Source organism: Pecten maximus, chromosome 1, assembly GCF_902652985.1.
Source record: "Pecten maximus chromosome 1, xPecMax1.1, whole genome shotgun sequence".
In the NCBI taxonomy this organism is placed as follows: domain Eukaryota; kingdom Metazoa; phylum Mollusca; class Bivalvia; order Pectinida; family Pectinidae; genus Pecten; species Pecten maximus.
Window position 1 is genome coordinate 27,821,761 of NC_047015.1, and position 13,675 is coordinate 27,835,435.

Here is a 13,675-nt window from a genome sequence, read left to right on the forward strand (position 1 = left end):
TTATGTAACCATTTATACCTGTAGGAATGTTAAACATTCAGGTTTCCTGTTATGTAACCATTTATACCTGTAGGGATGTTAAACATTCAGGTTTCCTGTTATGTAACCATTTATACCTGTAGGAATGTTAAACATTCAGGTTTCCTGTTATGTAACCATTTATACCTGTAGAATGTTTCCAATTGATTCGTCCAACCCTGATATGATAAATACTGTAACTGTAAAAAAAATCTCTAGTCTGCTGTTGGTTGTATTAATGACATCTGTTTAATTATTGTTTACAGTAAAACAGCATTATTAGAGGGGTTAGAAATAGACCAGTATATTTGGGGAATTCTAACCAACCTGTCAAGTACGGAGTTTGAAGAAGTGACTATAGATCCAATGGCAGCCTGGAAACCTGTTCCTCACAAAAGTATCAAAGAGGAAGAAGGAAGTAAGTAACAATGCTTTAGTTTTCCCTTAATATTTACTGTGTAAATATACCTTTCTAGCCATAATATTTCCAGGCCAATTTTATTATATTTTGTACTATGGTAATTTGTCATTTTAGTAGAATTGTGATGCTTTCTACTTAGTCTGAACATATCTCTTTCCCAAGATCAATTTTGACCTCAGCTAACATTTGTTTTTATAATGACTGTTTTACAGCAGGTGATGCATGTGCAAATGCACGGTGGGCGAAGGCCATGTCTCCAACAAGTATGCAGTTACCAACTATGAACTCATGGGACTCGGGCGGACGACAGTCCTCACCGTTCCAAATGCGGCCTTCATCACAAGGTAAACTTTCCTGTCTTGTCCGTACTACAGTACTGCTGTGAACTGTTGTACATCATTCTTCTGGCTACTTTTTAAAAGCATCACTGTTTGAATAATTAGCAAATCATTTTTATGACATGTAACTGATGTGTATGGAAGGTATAGGTGTTGTATGTATACTGTATTTGTGTTGTGTCCTCAGGGCCAGTATATCCCACAATGCCAGGCGGGGAAGTGATGTCAGGGGGACCGCCACAACCAGGCAACTATCCACACCAGGGAGGAGGACCAACAGATTACCCCCATTCAGGACCTCTGTCACACATGTCTTCAGGGCACCCTACAGGAGATTCTAGTGTTATCAACAATACAAACTCAAATGATATGCATTCTGTGGATATCAAACCAACATTGCACAACTCAGGCAATTATCCATCACCTGTGTCTGTGATGAGTCCAAGTGGGGACCACAGGTTACATGGGGAGGGGCCAGGTACACCTACAACTCCACAAACTCTTAATCATAGTGGAGGAGGAGGGGCAGCACACCCTCTGTCCCATCCTCCACAACCAAATAATAGTTTAACCAAAACGTCCACAAATGGAGACACCAGTGCGGGCGACTTTAACTTTGACCCGGCCCCTATTTTAGAAAGTGATGGCGACCCAACTCTGGATGTAAGTATTAAGTCTTTTGATTAGGAACCAATTTGATATCTGAAAATTGTGTATCGTAGTCTCATCTACATTATTACTAATTTGTCCGAATTAATCGGTGAATGAATGACTGTATTGTATACAGAAAAAATACTACCTAGTAAAGCTTCCATGTGGTAAGCCACTTCAGAATATTTTTGTTCCATTCAAAATATTATCACAATATTACTAAATTGGTCGATGATTCATGTCTTCCACCTAAGCAACCACTGTTGCTAGGTTTTGTCTCACAGAGTATTGTCAGCATTCTGAGTTTATTTAAAGATTATTTCATCAGTATATTACCAACTTTATAATCTTTTCACTTTTATTTCAGTTGCAACTAGACAATTTGGGAGACCCAATTGAATTATTATCATATCTCGGACCTCCTGAAAATTCAAGTTCACCAGCACCCAACAGTGGAAATAGAAACAATCAAAGCAATAGTACCACAAATGCCACAGATGACCTTTTGGCCCTGTTTGAGTGATATGTAGGTTGCCATGACAACCAAAATTGCAAGATCCAGAGCAAAATCACTGTGCAAAACATTTAATGCAATATTGTTGTTGTTACATCTGTTGAAAATAAATACATAAAAGAAAAAAACCTATATAAACCTTTAACTTACAATACAAGAAGTGAAAGAAAGAAACTGACTTTCAAGCAGAAAATCACTTCATTTCGTCACGTGACCAGGAATTATTTTTACACTTCATTCATCATCACATCATGGATTTATTGATCACCTCATCATTGTTTTAAGAAAAGAAAAATCATTGTCTTCATCATTTGAAGGCCAGTGTGTGTGATATATGTGCATGGAAAGTGACCATGATAGATACATTTTATAGTGATAATATTTCTATGTGACCAAAACACTAGAGTTATTTATTGTGGACCCGTACCACTGTCCATATATATGTTACAAGTGGTACTGTTGCCTTGTTGTGGTTAGGCACAATTTGGACGACGAAAAGGAAGGAGAATCTGTGACAGCAATGATGTGCAGTGACCTCCCTTTAGAACAAGATGGAGGTTGAGAGGCTTTCTAATTTGTGAATGTGGTGGAACCACAAGCCTGTGCATGTGACTGGACAGAGTAGTTCTGGGGGCCTAGCAGCCACCTCCAGACAACATGTACTGACCTTCATGTGTCCTTCAAGTAAAGGAGTGGTTAGGGACACTTAGATCTGAGTGACCAGTGGAGAGACAGATGTGCTATAGATAGATACTGTCCACCTCCACTGGACTGACTGGCTTTACCTGTTGACCAGGGTCATACTAGGGTCAGTTGTAAAGGTCTTAGGATACTTGCCAAAACCAAGAGAGACAAAAACAGTTTTTACTGGTGATATCTGACCTGTAGTGTATTTATTAATGGTATAATGTGCATTATTGAACTAATTATGAACATCCATGTTCATACTGGGCAGCAAACGGTCTTGGAAATATTCAGTGGAATATGAAAATAATTAAGATAATTATATATTTAATGAAAACCCAACCTCCCTGTATGTGTGTACATTGTGTAATATATTCCAAGGGCCAAATGCACATTGTGTACTTAATTTTATCTTCTTTTTTTTTCGTTATGATTTATTTGAATAAGAGAGAGGGTGCAATTTGTTTTCTTAAAATGATCACTTTCATTTTACATATATAAAACATACATCTCTATTATTGTTCTTCAGATCATGACTTTGGTGTTTTTTAAATGAAATCTTTCTAGAGGCAGCAACATTCAACATGGTGTACAGTTAGATATATGAATTGGTTTATATACTATTTGTTTTCGTAATATATCAGTAGAAATTTTTTAAGCAAACTGCAAACAAGTGCAAGATTCACCTAAATAATCTGCCTATAAAGCAATACAGGTCACAGAGGGGACTGATCACACTGTTATAATCACCCAGTATCATATGTACCCAGGCCCGCTGTTGCCTTATTTTTTATCTATTTTTTATTTACATTCAATCCTTTTGACTTAATCAAAAATTTTCTGTATTGTTTTATATTTCCTTTTCTTCATATATGGCCACGGACAATAAGTGCTGCTATTAAATTGGTAATAAGTATACATTTGCTTTTTTGAAGATATCTGGATACTTTTGGAATAGATAGTTTATGTATTTCTTTATATGGTGTTAATGGTAATATTTTCAGTAAGTACATGGTTGTACTGGTTAACTAATTCCTGAAAAAAATGTAAGAATTAATATTTCTAAAAAAATTACAAAATGAACTGTTAAATGATAAATAGTTTCAAAACTTGTATGAAAATCCAATTTTTTCTGAATATCGTGTGGAGTCGCCAATTTCCAGTGTAAACACACATCTGTCCATCCTTCTAGCTTAATGTATATACCAAAGATAGACACATCAACAGTCCAAGGGCCATGTGGTACAGTAGCTAGGGGCAACATCACACTATTTAAATTCTTTGCTTTCATAGACACTTCATTCAAGGCAAAGATGTTGCAATGTTCAGCCTCTTCAGTAAATCTATCAAAGAGTGATCTCCCTTCAATGGCGTACAGCCTCCTGTACTGCATCTGAGTATGCCTTATTGGGTATTCATAAAAAGTAGAATAATTTCTTTTAATCAAATGACAAATTTTAAACTTGCTCCCTTAAAAGCCCTAAGTTAAAGTTATATGATGAAATTTTGATTGAAATATATTTTTAAGATGGGAGGGTAATTTGCTAATTTTTCACTAAATTAGTTATTTTATAAACCAGCAATCTCAATGTGGCAATCGTACCTTGCAATTGTTTTATCATATTATTTCACTGCTTAATCATTTCGTTTTGCTTGGAGTTGTGTAGACAACATGGATGTTGTACATACCAGACTAAGGGGCACTCCATTTTATAATTTATTATTTCATTTCATCAATATAAATGAAGTCAATAGTCTACCAGGTGTTTGTTTTGGTAGATTATTATGTCCCCCCACCCCGGCGAGTTTCGCCAACCCCTTAGTCTGGTCTGACCTCTCTATGTCATAGTAGTACAGATTTATTTTATTACCAAGTTGATTTAGCTTGTTGTAGTAATATTGTAAAGTGTACAAAATTTTGACAGTCGTATATTTAATGTTATTTATATATGAAACCATCTTGTGAAAAAAATGTTTCGTCCATAAATGTATCCTTTATTATTGAGAACAGAGATCACTGTACAAAAAAACAAAACAAAATACACGATTCTTTGCCTTATTCCAAGGAACTTTCTCAGATGAGCTTCAAATTATAAGACAAGTTCGTTTCAGGGTGGAAATGACCTGTATCTACTATCAATGTGCCTTCTCCTGCACATTTCTTACTACACTCCTTACACCTGCATCTTCCCTTTTGACACTCGAAGTTTTACTAAATAGTTTTATTTTGACATGCAACTGAAAAAGTAGTTTTATTTTGATATTATTTAATCAATTTATGAAATCTTATTTTATGCTACGGTTTTAGAAAAAAAAAGTGTTTTTAGACCATATGGTTTTAATTTTGGGTCCAGGCATTCCTTGTGTGTGTTTAGGTGTGTAGGGAACAAACCTACTAACATTTTGTTACCTTCAAACACTGTCATAGAGTTTTCAAAGAATAAATACTAGTTATAACAGTTATTATCCTGGACTATTTCATTCAAAGTAATTCAATGCGGTTTACGATATCTGAATTAAAGCATTCATTGCTCAACTTACATTCCATTGGACCCGTTCTTATGTCCTCAACAAATATCCGAAATTAGACAAATTTGAAGAAAAAATATGGTTTCTGAAAGTTTTGAAATTTTTAACAGAAAATGTTGCACTTTCCAAACCATAGTGTAACATATTTTACAATATTTTGCTGCTAGATATGCTTCAGAAAGTGTCTTTTAGTATGTATGTTTTATAATAAATCAAAAGAAAATGTGACATTATCTCCATGACAACATGGTTCATTTTAGCCTTTCCCTTCTGGTATGGCAGGGGAAATAACCCAGAAGGCTGTAAATAGATTTTATTGTATTGTTAATATACATTATTACTAGTATATATTTGTGATTACACAGAGAACAGGAACTTGTAGATTTAGGGAAGCAAACCTAGGTACAAATTAGAATTTTTGTGTTGTTTCATTAATTGATTTTTTCTGACGACTGTTCTCATTAAAAGAAAATTATTTGAGAACGTAATTTGATATTATTTATTTTTCATCCTTGCCAACTTACATTTTGTACATGAACATTTGTGTTAATGTGTCTGTTTCTACATGACAAACAGCCATGGCTTTTAACGTGACTACATAAATATAAACTGTGTGGTATGTACAAAGACAGCCACAACAATAGTCCATCATGTAAACAACTCGTGTATAAAGTGAAGGATTAGGGTATACTGTACAGTAATGGAAGTCTGGTATACCATACAGTGATGGAAGTCTGTCATGTATACCATACAGTGATGGAAGTCTGTCTGGTATACCATACAGTGATGGAAGTCTGTCATGTATACCATACAGTGATGGAAGTCTGTCATGTATACCATACAGTGAGGAAAGTCGGTCTTGTATACCATACAGTGATGGAAGTCTGTCTGGTATACCACACAGTGATGGAAGTCTGCCATGTATACCATACAGTGATGGAAGTCTGTCATGTATACCATACAGTGATGGAAGTCTGCCATGTATACCATACAGTGATGGAAGTCTGTCTGGTATACCATACAGTGATGGAGGTCTGTCATGTATACCATACAGTGATGGAAGTCTGTCATGTATACCATACAGTGATGGAAGTCTGCCATGTATACCATACAGTGATGGAGGTCTGTCATGTATACCATACAGTGATGGAAGTCTGTCATGTATACCATACAGTGATGGAAGTCTGTCTGGTATACCATACAGTGATGGAAGTCTGTCATGTATACCATACAGTGATGGAAGTCTGTCATGTATACCATACAGTGATGGAAGTCTGTCTGGTATACCATACAGTGATGGAAGTCTGTCATGTATACCATACAGTGATGGAAGTCTGTCTTGTATACCATACAGTGATGGAAGTCTGTCTGGTATATCATACAGTGATGGAAGTCTGTCTGGTATACCATACAGTGATGGAAGTCTGTCTGGTATACCATACAGTGATGGAAGTCTGTCATGTATACCATACAGTGACGGAAGTCTGTCTGGTATACCATACAGTAATGGAAGTCTGTCATGTATACCATACAGTGATGGAAGTCTGTCTGGTATACCATACAGTGATGGAAGTCTGTCATGTATACCATACAGTGATGGAAGTCTGTCTGGTATACCATACAATGATGGAAGTCGGTCATGTATACCATACAGTGATGGAAGTCTGTCTGGTATACCATACAGTGATGGAAGTCTGTCATGTATACCATACAGTGATGGAAGTCTGTCTGGTATACCATACAATGATGGAAGTCGGTCATGTATACCATACAGTGATGGAAGTCTGGTATACCATACAGTGATGGAAGTCTGTCTGGTATACCATACAGTGATGGAAGTCTGTCATGTATACCATACAGTGATGGAAGTCTGTCATGTATACCATACAGTGATGGAAGTCTGTCATGTATACCATACAGTGATGGAAGTCTGTCTGGTATACCATACAGTGATGGAAGTCTGTCTGGTATACCATACAGTGATGGAAGTCTGTCTGGTATACCATACAGTGATGGAAGTCTGTCTTGTATACCATACAGTGATGGAAGTCTGTCTGGTATACCATACAGTGATGGAAGTCTGTCATGTATACCATACAGTGATGGAAGTCTGTCTGGTATACCATACAGTGATGGAGGTCTGTCATGTATACCATACAGTGATGGAAGTCTGTCATGTATACCATACAGTGATGGAAGTCTGCCATGTATACCATACAGTGATGGAGGTCTGTCATGTATACCATACAGTGATGGAGGTCTGTCATGTATACCATACAGTGATGGAAGTCTGTCATGTATACCATACAGTGATGGAAGTCTGTCTGGTATACCATACAGTGATGGAAGTCTGTCATGTGTACCATACAGTGATGGAAGTCTGTCATGTATACCATACAGTGATGGAAGTCTGTCTGGTATACCATACAGTGATGGAAGTCTGTCATGTATACCATACAGTGATGGAAGTCTGTCTTGTATACCATACAGTGATGGAAGTCTGTCTGGTATATCATACAGTGATGGAAGTCTGTCTGGTATACCATACAGTGATGGAAGTCTGTCTGGTATACCATACAGTGATGGAAGTCTGTCATGTATACCATACAGTGACGGAAGTCTGTCTGGTATACCATACAGTCATGGAAGTCTGTCATGTATACCATACAGTGATGGAAGTCTGTCTGGTATACCATACAGTGATGGAAGTCTGTCATGTATACCATACAGTGATGGAAGTCTGTCTGGTATACCATACAATGATGGAAGTCGGTCATGTATACCATACAGTGATGGAAGTCTGTCTGGTATACCATACAGTGATGGAAGTCTGTCATGTATACCATACAGTGATGGAAGTCTGTCTGGTATACCATACAATGATGGAAGTCGGTCATGTATACCATACAGTGATGGAAGTCTGGTATACCATACAGTGATGGAAGTCTGTCTGGTATACCATACAGTGATGGAAGTCTGTCATGTATACCATACAGTGATGGAAGTCTGTCATGTATACCATACAGTGATGGAAGTCTGTCATGTATACCATACAGTGATGGAAGTCTGTCTGGTATACCATACAGTGATGGAAGTCTGTCTGGTATACCATACAGTGATGGAAGTCTGTCTGGTATACCATACAGTGATGGAAGTCTGTCTTGTATACCATACAGTGATGGAAGTCTGTCTGGTATACCATACAGTGATGGAAGTCTGTCATGTATACCATACAGTGATGGAAGTCTGTCTGGTATACCATACAGTGATGGAAGTCTGTCATGTATACCATACAGTGATGGAAGTCTGTCTGGTATACCATACAGTGATGGAAGTCTGTCTGGTATACCATACAGTGATGGAAGTCTGTCATGTATACCACACAGTGATGGAAGTCTGTCTGGTATACCACAATGATGGAAGTCTGTATGGTAAACCATACAGTGATGGAAGTCTGTCATGTATACCATACAGTGATGGAAGTCTGTCATGTATACCATACAGTGATGGAAGTCTGTCTGGTATACCATACAGTGATGGAAGTCTGTCTTTGTATAAGTACATATCTGATTTGCACTAAAATCCATACCAAAAGAGCCTTGGCACCTGATTTTCTTTCCAAAGTCGAGCAGATTTCCCAAAGAAACCCTTAAATCATTTGTATTACAAATTTAGCAAGAAACACCTTGTAAGAATCTGAAGATCACACATTTTCAACAAAAAAGAGAATTACAGTATTTCTCAGAAATACATCATTTTTAAATACAGCAATTGTTTTTTTCTGTTTGCCATATAGCTGGATAGCTTTTATGTAGGTTTGTGATAAAACTAAGAAGGAATATTTGACTAAATGAACATAATCTCATGGAAAATTATCTTACGTTTGTATCGCATTACATACGACAATGAGGAAGGCATTAATGGCTTAACTACCGGTACTGAATGTCTAATTTGTACACAATCAGAAGTTCAGAATAAATGAACGGAAACTGAGAAATTGCATTTGTTTCAAATTAGATATATTCCACATCTCCCAAATGCCTTTAGCTATTGATTAGTATTATACAGTAAAGAATTCATATAGTATTTTTATACAAAGTATAGTGTCAAATAGTCCTTCTGTGTAAAGGTAAAAATGAATTGAAATTGTGAGCTGAAGAAAGCTTGCTGATTTCACAAACTAGTTGATGCATGCTCATCAGCGTGACTGGGAACAGTCTTGTGGGGTGGAATCTTATTTATACCAACTGTTGTTACCACGTCTACAAAACCCTAATATATACATAATCATATATATATATATATTATATATAAACTTGCATAGTATAGCGATCTTCATGTAATATTGTTGTAATTAACAGTCAAATGAGTAAAAAGAAAAAAATCTTTACAAAATTGAATTATTGGTGTTGTGTTATATTTGTCGTAGTTTCAGAGTTTCTACTGGCATTATTATAAAAATAACATTGTGACCTTCCAAAATTTTTACATCAGTGAGATAAAAATTAGAAATTGACTATTATCTGAATTAACCAACACTTAAAAAACAGTAGCAAAAGCAGAATGTGTGTTGTAATGGAAATACACTTTTAGTGCTGATAGGATAATATTAATTTTAAAATGAAAACTTTTATACTTACTTCATTATAGATTGTATGTAGACTCCTGTTTGTTTTTTTTTAGAAAAGACTAAGGAAAATTGAATGGTTGAATTAATTTTGACAAAGATCTCCACCATTATGTAAGTAAAGTAGGTAATACCATTTTAATTCCATAGATGGTTTGATCAAAAATAGCATGACAAATGGATATTACCAACCTAGACATTTAGGATGTTTGGCAATGATATCATGATTTACCCTCCATCAAAGACTGGAAGGCCACTGTCCGTTCATCATTCCCTCTGTGGACCAAACTCACACTTCACACAGAGCTGTCTATTCAGTAGTGCTTACCTGGGATTTCTTCTGGAGTCCAAGGGTCCAATGTCAAGATCAATTACTATAAATAGAAAATTAGTTTCCACTTAATAACTTATGTTCCCTTGGGCAAATAAACTTCATATAAAGTGCTTTCATTCCAACAGTTTGATTTGGATTGTTTTTTGATACTTGTAGTCAAAGTACTATTAACACGATTTAGTTTCCACACAGTAAATTCAAGCTCCCTTCTATCTGGATCGACATTTCTACAAATGCAAATTTACACATTTTTTTTTTACGGGAGTTCCTGCCTGTTATTTTTGTCATATAATTAAGATGATAATAATAATTTGGAGTTTCATATAGCACTATATCACAGCAACATAGCCATCCTAAAGCAGTTCACAAATCATAACCGGGTATCAGTGGTTATTGGGCCTTAAACAACCAGCCCATGTCTTTCTCAACTCCCTGGAAAGCATACAGCAGGAGCTGCCATTTTGGTGCTGACACCTTACAAAAGACATTTCTTGCACTGTCCGTCAACATACGCATTTACAGCCGAGTCCACTGGAACACAACAGAGTAAAGTACATGTATCTTGTTCAATAATACAATAAAGCTCTGGTGCCAGGGCTCAAACTATTGATCCTATTGTCACATACCCCTGCGTCCACTGTGCCTCCTTATCAAAGTCGGGGGGGGGGGGGGGGGGGGGGGGGGTTGTGTTAGTATCAGTGATACCCTGTTAATTTTGTAATTAAAAAGAATTATGATAGTATATTTTAATTGTCATCACAATGTATGCACACCTGAGACCTACATTGTGTATGGAAACATCACTTACATTACAAACAATGCATTGAAAGGTGGCTTCAGTTTTGGTACAGAAATAAGTACACCATGAGGGAGACATTGAGATGATTAACACACAGTACCAGTCAGGATTGGGTGAAACCTCAAAACCAACAAGACTGGATGTAAGTTGCCTATTGTCAGAAAACTCTAGATTTGAAAGCTTGCACAATTTGAATGGCAAGGACAGGTTTTTAAAACTTTTAACAACAATAGGCCCAAGAAAAAAAAAAGTATCCATGTTTAAAACGGGAGGAGCAGGACCTATCGATAAATGGCAGCACACAGTTGACGTCCCTTCCAAAATGAGATCGGCATAGCCTACCAACAAATGGTAGCACACAGTTGACGTCCCTTCTTAAACAGGATGAGCAGGACCTATCACTAAAATGGCAGCAAACAGTTGATGTCACTTCAAAAATGGGATAAACATATGCATGACTTTGTTTTTCAGTGGATTTATAGAAATTCCACCAGTATACAATTGTATGCTCTTCCAAAAGGTAATTTTTACATACTTTTCCCCTGCTCAATTTTCCTTAAATAGATGTACATGTGTACTGTAACTAAAATTTGACATTGTTTTGTTCTTTAACCATTACCATTCTCGGATACCCTGTTTATTGCACTATACTATATATATACACTTATCATAGTGCAATCAACCGACAATGCAATGTGCAATATCACTTGAAATCAGCTACGGAAAATTTTACAAACTTTGTCGGAAAAATAAGCAAATAATAATCTTCATGCATGTGAAATTTAATGAAAATTTATCAAAATGCATTAAATATATAGTAATAATATTATGTGACCGAATACTTCATTGTAAATGGTGATGTTGGTACAGGTCCAACGAGACAAATCCCTTCTTTTGTTTAGTAAAAAGGTATCGAGGCTTTCCATTCCCAAGAAGCATGGACCTGTACATCAGGTATAGAGTGTTATATGTAAAGACATGTTCTGAAAAGAGTCGGTTGTTCAGTGACAGAAACACACGACTTCTCCCAGGATCAGACAGAACAAAATTAAGTTTCAATGTCCACAGGTTATCATATACCAATCAAGACAGCAGTTAAAAGGTCGAGGAAACATTTGTCATTGATGAGGCACATTATTTGATCAGGCCAAAGCTGAAGAGGATGGAAGCATCAAACAAAGGGGTCAAGTTCACCGAGAAAGGTACATAACATAAAATTACCATTCTAGTTCTACAAATAAAACCCAAACCACATAGGCTAAGCTCTCTTAAAATCAAACAGTCCGATACAATGACAATCGTACATGTTTGAAATTGTTCTTTTACCACGTACAGACGTGCAAGAAAAAGTGCATCTCTTCCTCATTGTAGTGTGACAAACCATATGGTCTAATGATACAAATCATCCAACCAATAAGGCTACAATGTACGACAAGTTATCGCTACATCCAACCCATAGGGCTACAATGTACGAGTTATCGCTACATCCAACCCATAGGGCTACAATGTATGAGTTATCGATACATCCAACCCATAGGGCTACAATGTACGAAGAGTTATCGCTACATCCAACCCATAGGGCTACAATGTACGACGAGTTATCGCTACATCCAACCCATAGGGCTAGAATGTACAACAAGTTATCGCTACATCCGACCCATAGGGCTACAATGTATGCCGAGTTATCGCTACATCCAACCCATAGGGCTACAATGTACAACGAGTTATCGCTACATCTAACCCATAGGGCTACAATGTACGAGGAGTTATCGCTACATCCAACCCATAGGGCTACAATGTACGAGTTATCGCTACATCCAACCCATAGGGCTACAATGTACGAGTTATCGCTACATCCAACCCATAAGGCTACAATGTACGAGTTATCGCTACATCCAACCCATAAGGCTACAATGTACGACGAGTTATCGCTACATCCAACCCATAGGGCTACAATGTACGAGTTATCGCTACATCCAACCCAAAGGGGTACAATGTATGAGTTATCGCTACATCCAACCCAAAGGGGTACAATGTATGACGAGTGATCGCTACATCCAACCCATAGGGCTACAATGTACGAGTTATCGCTACATCCAACCCAAAGGGGTACAATGTATGAGTTATCGCTACATCCAACCCAAAGGGGTACAATGTATGACGAGTGATCGCTACATCCAACCCATAGGGCTACAATGTACGAGTTATCGCTACATCCAACCCATAGGACTACAATGTACGAGTTATCGGTACATCCAACCCATAAGGCTACAATGTACGAGTTATCGGTACATCCAACCTATAAGGTTACAATGTACGACGAGTTATCGCTACATCCAACCCATAGGGCTACAATGTACGACAAGTTATCGCTACATCCAACCCATAGGACTACAATGTACGACAAGTTATCGGTACATCCGACCCATAGGACTACAATGTACGACAAGTTATCGCTACATCCAACCTATAAGGTTACAATGTACGACAAGTTATCGCTACATCCAACCCATAAGGTTACAATGTACGAGTTATCGCTACATCCAACCCATAGGACTACAATGTACGACAAGTTATCGCTACATCCCACCCATAAGGTTACAATGTACGAGTTATCGGTACATCCAACCCATAAGGTTACAATGTACGAGTTATCGGTACATCCGACCCATAGGACTACAATGTACGACGAGTTATCGCTACATCCAACCCATAAGGTTACAATATACGAGTTATCGGTACATCCGACCCATAGGGCTA

General features: G+C 37.2%; 1 protein-coding gene across 6 annotated transcripts in view; it reads left to right on the plus strand.

Moving 5' to 3' along the window:
* The window catches only part of LOC117329196 (zinc finger MIZ domain-containing protein 1-like), a 194,840-nt gene extending 189,197 nt beyond the window's left edge, over window positions 1-5,643 (plus strand). For all 6 annotated transcript variants that reach the window (XM_033887018.1, XM_033887012.1, XM_033887026.1 and 3 more), the window contains 4 exons: window positions 285-436; window positions 652-783; window positions 965-1,440; window positions 1,796-5,643. In XM_033887018.1, the coding sequence (XP_033742909.1) occupies window positions 285-436; window positions 652-783; window positions 965-1,440; window positions 1,796-1,951 (916 nt within the window). In that variant the 3' untranslated portion in view covers window positions 1,952-5,643. The remainder of the gene's footprint in view (window positions 1-284; window positions 437-651; window positions 784-964; window positions 1,441-1,795) is intronic.
* Window positions 5,644-13,675: the final 8,032 nt, after the last annotated feature.